At 41.2% G+C, this 8,098-nt stretch overlaps 1 protein-coding gene across 2 annotated transcripts in view; it reads left to right on the top strand.

Moving 5' to 3' along the window:
* Nucleotides 1–8,098, top strand: part of ddo (D-aspartate oxidase) — a 16,392-nt gene that overhangs the window by 6,439 nt on the left and 1,855 nt on the right. For both annotated transcript variants that reach the window (XM_007561795.2, XM_016676263.1), the window contains 3 exons: nt 603–802; nt 1,672–1,780; nt 1,865–2,041. In XM_007561795.2, the coding sequence (XP_007561857.1) occupies nt 640–802; nt 1,672–1,780; nt 1,865–2,041 (449 nt within the window). In that variant the 5' untranslated portion in view covers nt 603–639. The remainder of the gene's footprint in view (nt 1–602; nt 803–1,671; nt 1,781–1,864; nt 2,042–8,098) is intronic.

The following is an 8,098-nucleotide window of genomic DNA, read 5'->3' as shown; positions in this document are numbered from 1 at the left end:
GTGTGTGTTTGGGCTGTTTTTCACAAGTACATCTCTTCTTCCCCAGTCACCAGTCTTACAATTGAACAAACTACTACTTTTCAATTCGTTCATCTATTTTTGAACCTCTTTTAGTGACATTTTGTACGGTTTTGTTTTACAAATAGAATAAATTAAACATAACCTGCTTGGCCCTGCTGGCTCTCGTCCAGATTGAATGAAGCGGAATAGCCCTTTTCAAAAATCAGACGCTGTGAATCGGAGGCCAACTTCAGCGTTGTAGAACGTGGATAAATACTAATGTATATCAAAGCTTGTCTGTGGATCGTTTTCTCTCCCTTCGGTGTTGGGTATCGTTCTGAAAAACATATTTCTCCCGTCGTGGAAGCATTTTTGTGCTTAATGCGTCAGCACAGTAGATGTATGCCGGCAGGTGTCGGTTTATAAATATGACATACTGCCTTTCAATGGCCGCGCTGTCGATGATTATCGCGTTATCACGGCGAAAGTTGCTTAGAGACACGTTTTGGTTGTTGGTTCTTTAATGGGATCTGTTACACCGCAAGTTGAGGATTAACTTGGGCCGATAAAAAGAAAGAAAAAAAAATCAAAGTGTGTTTCAGCACACCGGGACGTCTCTGGTGCCTGCGGCCGTGAGAGATGACGGGAGTCCAGGTGGTCGTGTTGGGGGCCGGGGTGGTCGGGCTCTCCACCGCCGTCTGCATCGCGGAGTCGCTGCCTGTCTGCTCGGTCACGCTGCTGGCGGAGAAGTTCAGCCCGGACACCACCAGCGATGGAGCTGCCGGGATCGCTCCATTTCCAGGTGCGAGTTGACTTCAACTTTTACCACATTGCAAGGGGGAATAGGAGCAAAGTTGTTCGTTTTACTTTAAAGTGGAAGAAAAATTATATTTTATGATCATTAAAAACCAGAAAAAGGCCGTCAGTACTATCCCCCGTAACTCTGCTACCCATGAATGAAACAATTTAATCTGAAGTTCAAGCACCTATTAGATTTAACTTGTGTGTTCAACAGCTGGTGTGTGGATTGTTTTCAACATATCAGTGTTACAGATGTCTGTTGTCTTCAGTAATGTAATAATTTCTCAGCAATAATATGTCCATTTTGTGCAATATTTATATAAACAAGTATGACCTTGTACAAAAGAACATAGAATGTATTTAAAAATGCTCTATCAGATTTTAGTGGGTACTTTAACATACAGTAGATATAGATTTATATCTATATAGATATATTCATATTTTGAAATTCATATATTTTGTGAATTTCCTCACCGTCTGATTAATAAAGGACAATACTCTCTTCTTCAGCAGAGATGGAGGCAGCAGAAGACTCAAAACTCAGGTGTTAGTTCACCGTCCAGAGCTACAGTACAAGCTACAGATAAATTCATATTAGACTGGCCCAGTCAAAGACCAGGTCTAAATTTAATTTAGAATCTGTGACAAACAGATGTTTGTACAAACTGTTGTAGCCAGTTTGCAAAAAATAGTTACTCTACAGAGAAGCAACAAACCCCAAAAGACGCGTTGTTCCACAAAGTATCGACTCGGGGGGGCCAAATAAGATAATTTTCCTTCCGCTGTCGCATGGTGAATTTTGATGTTGTGCCATGTTAAAATGTGTAAAAGCTGAAACTGATGATTTTACTGCACCTCCCTCCCTCTCAGATATTCCTCTGGAAAGACAACGCCGCTGGTTCAAGGACAGCTTTGATCACCTGCTGGCTATCGCACAATCCCAGCACTCTCCAGATGCCGGCGTAATACTCAGCTCTGGGTACCATTATATAGATCTATCATAACAGAAAAAAAAAAAATCACCATTTTTCATTCATTTTTTTTGCTTTTGTTTCTTTCACAGCTGGCAGATTTTTAAGGAGGTCCCAGCCACCAAGAAGCCATACTGGTCCGACTTAGTGATTGGCTTCAGAGTCATGACCGACCGTGAACTGAAACGTTTCCCAGACCACAAGTTTGGACAAGCATTCACTACTGTAAAATGTGAATGCTCCAGCTACCTTCCCTGGCTCGAGGAAAGGTTTGTCCTCTCTATTTAACTGATTTAAAGGGGATCTTTAAATCCACATTTTACACATTATTGTGTTTGTATTTCCTTTTAATTCATGTAAAGCACTTTGAATTGCCTTATTGCTGAAAATGTGCTATATAAATAAAATTACCTTACCTTACATTATTGTACATATATTTGGCTTTCTACTGCTTCTAAAAACAGCACGAAAAACCATAACTGTTTTTTGGCAACAAGCTAAAGTTTTTTGGTGCCTGGAAAATGGGCCATTTCAAAAACCTTCCAAGTGTAACATCACAAATCAGCAGGCGTTGTGCTAGCAACCTAGCAACCCCAGCCCGTTGCCTAGTAACCCTAGCTGAGCTCCAGCACGTTTACTCAGCTAGTTTTGCTGCTGTATGCTCTGTACAATGGCTGCTGGAAATGAAAAGTGTTTTGTTGTTGACTTGCCATCTAGAACCACTTGCTGGATTCTAGTTGGATATGCAGGAGGTGCCACTTTTGCTTTTCAAAGATGTATGGTTTGGAGCTCTGCCCACATAAATACTGAGCACTTCCAATCCAGAACCTGCAGCAGAGTGAATAACATTCCTCATTCCCCTCATTACATCCCATAATGTTTGCTTTGTCTATGTTTCGCTATATTACTACTACTGTTAATAAAGATGTAGGTTTGTTTAACTGCTCATCTGTTGCAGCCATTTTCATGTGCGAGTGTAAACCATCGCCTGGGGTACGGCTTTGGACGCCCTGGGGCTGGTCAGACAGTGCCTGAAAGAAATGCCTCGGGCCAAGCTGTAGGCTAAACTAGTATGGCACTAAAACACATCTTTACTAGAGACAGAACATCCTGGTTTATCACCACATAATATCCACATACATAAAAAAAAAAAAATATTCGGAAATATTTCCATTTGCAAAGAAGAGTAGGATCACCAGCCATCTCTCATTAAGGTACCTGACTAACCAGCTTTTTAAAAAAATATAAAGTGAAGAACAGTGAAAGGGTGCAACATTCTGTGCAATAACAAGAAATACTTTTTCCTTCCACTAAACCATCACTGACCTTTTGCCAAACTGTTGACTCACCTTGATTATGTGGGCCTTTATGTCACATTATTATTGTATTAAAAATACTTAAAAAAAAGAAGATTTTATGTAAGACTCCAATTTAAAAATATGAAAATGAATGAAAATTAATGCTTGAAACATCTGTAATGAATACGTGCCATTTATCAGTTTATCATTTTTGATAATGTACTAATTTACTGGGAAATCAAAAGAATAATTAAATATAACTTTGTTAAACTGTAGCAAAATGAATAATTCTTGCTTTTCTGTTTCCAATAAAAGCATTTAGATTCTGTCACATGTTTTTGTTCCAATCTTCCATATTAATGACACTTTTCATGGCTATTCTATGAAATTCTCATACCGGCTTATTTAGCTGTAAACAGAATATTTTTGTAGCAGTAAAGTATGGAAAGAATATTTGAAATTGAGATTTTTCTAGAGATTTTACAGAATGTCAGACACTTAGCAAGCGTGATTGTACTTTTACATAGAACATATTTAACAAAGCAAACTTTATTAATTAAATTAATGAACAGGTAAGCTACATGCTACTTACAATAAAACACTAATTGTGGGGAACAGACAGGAAATGAGTCATTTGATGCTGCGGATGACGTCTGGAATCTGTAAGAATCACTAAATTCCTATAAAACATTCATCCAAAAGGTTGCACTGTAAACATTCATTCATCTTATCTGGGAAGATATATTTACATGAATGTAACAAGCATTCCCTAAAGTTTGAAGCTTATGAACCTCGGCGATGTTGAAGGTTTTGCTCAGATGAAATGCTGCTGAGCTGCAGCTGGACTCGGAACGGATTCCATTTTTCCAAACAATCAAAGAAAAGCCACATCCAGAAGCAGCTGCAGCAAAGCCAAAAAATAAAAAAGAAAGAAAGTTTCCTTATTGCACATGTGAAATCTCAAATCAGCACAAATTGGTTCCAGTTTTAGGTAAACGTTTTGGAACTGGAATCATTTTTGCTCCTAATTTACTGAATGCGTAGAAACCTTTGCATTTCTTTTCATTTTCAGCCGTCGAGCTTCCGAAGTGGCAGAAACGGAGCGACTTGCAGAGACCTGATCGGTGCGTTCGCACCTGCAGGTGGTTTCTGTCGGGAAGAAGTCTCTGAATGAATCTGGCCGACTTAACTTCTCTGGAGCTTGGTGAAACCGAATGCTGCTCCCTGTTTTTTCTTCCCGTTTAGGGGCCAACGCATGACGTTTGTCCGTGTTAGACGCTCTGCACGCAGGCAGAGGGTCTATGGCGCGCTGTGGGGGCCGGGCTGGCTTTGCGGCAGGCAGATCCCAGTCTTTAGGGTTGGGGGGTTTCCTCTCTTGATCTTTCTGGAGAGCTTTTAGGGAGGCGCAGCGCCATATCTGAATGGCTGCCGGGTTTCTTCTAAGCTCTGTGCAGCTGTGACTTCTAGAGTTCAGGAGGCCAAAGCGGTTCTTCTGGAGTCTGATAGACGGTGGAACGGAGGGCAGCGGAGCTTTGGTTTGGAGAGGAGACAGGGAAGGGGAGATTAGGATGGAATCGGGGGCCGGGATGTGACCGGTCTCAAATCCAGACGGAGACCTGTTGATGGATGCAGCGGATTTTCTGAGCTGTCCTGGAATAACAAGGGAAGCGTGTGTGGTTCATGCAGGTGTACCAACAGTTTCTTGCAACTTTTCCAACCATTTCCCAACATTTTGTCATGTTAAAGCCACAACTTTTACATATTTTACTTCGATTTTGTGCAACCGACCAACGCGGGGTAGGTGGATGAAAAACAAACATTTGTTTGGAAATAAAAATCTGAAAAACATGACGGATTTGTATTCAGCCACTTTTAATTTGATAACCCTAAAAAAATAAAAATAAAATAATAGTAATAATAATAAAAAAGAGCAAGCATGTCTCCACCTCACTCAGCTTATCAGACTGAAACTTAGTGGCAGCAGCATCATGCTGTGGAGACAGGAAAACTGGTTAAAAATAGGAAGAAGGATGGGGCTTTTTTCCCCTCGGCAGTCTGACTTTAATCCTCCAAGATCAAAAGTCAGAATTCTGAAAAAAGGTAAAGTCTATAAAAAAAATGGCAGAATTCAGAAAAAGTCAAAATTCTGAGAGAAAAAAAATCAGAATTCTAAGAAAAAGTCAAATTCTGAGAAAAACAACTAAATTCTGAGTAAAGTCAGAATTTTAAGAACAAAAAAAAACTGAATTCTGAGAAAGAAAAAGTCTGGAGTCTTTTTCAGTGGCTGTACTTCTCTTTCATACCATCCAACCTGACGCAGTTTGTGTTTTCTAGCCAAGTAAAATCACCAGTAAGACATACTGCTGCATGTCTCACTGTTAGTCAAAAATTCACTTGTGTTGATCCATCACAGACAGTACGTAGAAATACGTGGCCGTAACACAACAAAATGTGAAAAACTTCAAGAAGTGTGAATGTTTTTATGAGGGGCAGAAGAACGCCACAGCTGGAACACGGAGAAGCTGCAAAAGGAAGCGGCCAAGCGGTGAGAGCTGGAATGAACGATGTGTGAAAGAAAAGGCGAGAAGTCCAGTCTGGTGAAGCATGGAGCCGTTTATTCCTCACGCTCAACCATGACAGAAGCCCACTTCAGAACCCAAGCTGCTTCTGGAGGAACCGTCTAACTTTCACTCAAAACGTCACATCAGCTCTGCGTTCTGGTGCATTTTACAAGTTAGTTATACAAAAATGCCACATTTCGACAGGTAGACTATGAAGTAAAATACTTTAATTCCACTGCACCAAGCAGCTTTCAGGCACATGATAAAATATTGTGCAACATGACATTTCACCAAACTAGAAAAATATACACACGAAAAGCAGAATCTCAACAGAACGCGGGTGAGGCCGAGCCGACACGGTGACATTCAGAGCGTTTCATCTTTTTCTTTTACAATACATACAAGCGTTTGTGTTTTAACAGTTAGCAAACAACCACAGTAAGCACGATGTACAGTTCAGAGGTTTACACACAGTCGCAGAACAAGAAACTCAGGTTCCAGGCTCTTGATTCTTCATCGAAATGACATTTGAATTGACGGCAGTTTTGATGTTATTGTGAGATTTTTTCTAATCTGCACAAGTTCAATCTTGCTGCTCTATAAACTCAAATATATTGAAGTGGCATGCTGTGTTATTCAATTTAGGCAATAAAATGTTTATTTTCTTATAAAAATGCATTTATTTTGTCATTTTAATCTTTTAATGTTTTTCTAATATTGTATAAAAAACGGTCTTAAACGTGTCAAAATATTTTTATCCGATTAATCATCAGAATAATAATGAAAATAATCGTTTGCTGCAGCCCTACGTCTCGTTTTGAAAATTCGCTCATGTAATCGTTACGTTTGAGTTGGTTAATAATTTCAACCTAAAAAAGGAGCAGTTCAGCTACTTAAAGTCTGAAACAACAAGAATCAGGTCAGCAACACTGTATGTAAACTTCTGACCCATCCCGTAGCTGTAAACAGGCCAAGCACTCACGGTAAATATGTACTGCAATTATGAGAAGAGTTAAGAGAAAGTAAAACAAAACAAGAACAAAAGCTTGATTAATAAACACTCTCCTCTCACAGCGGTTCAAACGTCTCTATTTGCAGCGAAAGCAGAAAAGAGCTCAGACCGCTGACCAGAACCTGCAAGCTGCTCCACATTTAGACCGCTTGAGGGTTTTCAAGGTTGACCTTGAACTTCTAGTCTCATGAAAACAGAAATCCGTCATCGCCGTCGAGTCTTTAGTTTAGCTCTGCATGACAAAGTGGCGCAGCAGCAGAAAACCAGGGGATTATGGTGTGGGAAGAAGAGCATCGGCGGTAAATGGTGACAAAGTCTTTCGAGAATAGCGTGAAAGCTGAAGCTGGTGGGTGGCAATGCCAGAGCGTCGAGGAGGAAGAGAAGCCTCCGGAGTGTTTCTAGACTGAGGAAGAGGAGGGCTGAAGGAGAGAGGACAGGGCTCAGAGGCGGGTCAGGCTGTCGTTACCGTTCTCCAGGTTCTCGTTGCTCTCGTAGCAGCCCGAGTCCCGCGGCGAGTCGCCCAGGGCGCCGCGCCGGTCCAGGAGCAGCTTCTCCTGGGACGGTCCGGACTGGGCGCTTCGCTCGGGGTCGCTGCTTCCTGCAGCCACCAGCAGGGGGCAGACAGTCACATTAGCGTCACATTTACATCTGAGCATCTGCATGTGAATATTTTTATACATACAAAATTTCCAAATTCAATTTTCCAAATTCAGTTATTTGCTTCAATAATATTTTTTCTTAAAGAAACAGAACTTTACTATAATTACCACATGAAGAAAGGAAGGAAACTTAAGAAATAAAGGAAGCATAGAAAGACATCAAAGACATGAAGGACGGAAGCAAAGAAGGATATCAAAGGAAGGGAGGAAGGAAAGAAAGAAGGAATGATACAGGAGACATGGAGAAAGGAAGCAAGGAAGGATATTGCAGAAAGGAAAGAAGGAAGGAATGAACGACAAAATGAAGGAAAGAATGAAGGACATGAAAGAAGGAAGGAAGGATACCAAAGACATTTGGTGAGAGCTGGAAAATAAATCAAGTGTGGGTTGAGTATTTTTCCTACTGTTTTGTTTTTCCACATTTATTCCGAGTTGGACATTACTTTTTTTCCTCCCGTCTTTGCAGGACTCCTGTCTGCGCCGTTTCAGACCCACCTTCGTACTCCTGCAGCAGCTCCACGGCGGTGAGCAGCACCGCTCTGTGCTGGGGGTCTGTGATGTTCAGCTCGTCCAGGTCTTCCTCTTCCAGCAGCTGGAACGTGTCCAGATCCTCGTAGCCGTTAAAAAGGAAGGTGGGGAGATGCTCCTGAGGAGAGGAGAGGAGAAGAGAAGAGAAGAGAATAGAAGAGAGGAGAGGAGAAGAGAGGAGAAGAGAAGAGAAGAGAAGAGAGGAGAGGAGAAGAGAGGAGAAGAGAAGAGAAGAGAAGAGAGGAGAGGAGAGGAGAGGAGAGGAGAG

Source organism: Poecilia formosa, unplaced genomic scaffold, assembly GCF_000485575.1.
Source record: "Poecilia formosa unplaced genomic scaffold, Poecilia_formosa-5.1.2 Scaffold131, whole genome shotgun sequence".
Classification (NCBI taxonomy): Eukaryota; Metazoa; Chordata; class Actinopteri; order Cyprinodontiformes; family Poeciliidae; genus Poecilia; species Poecilia formosa.
The sequence above is the reverse complement of the archived record's forward strand: the minus strand, read 5'-3'. Positions and strand labels throughout refer to the sequence as shown.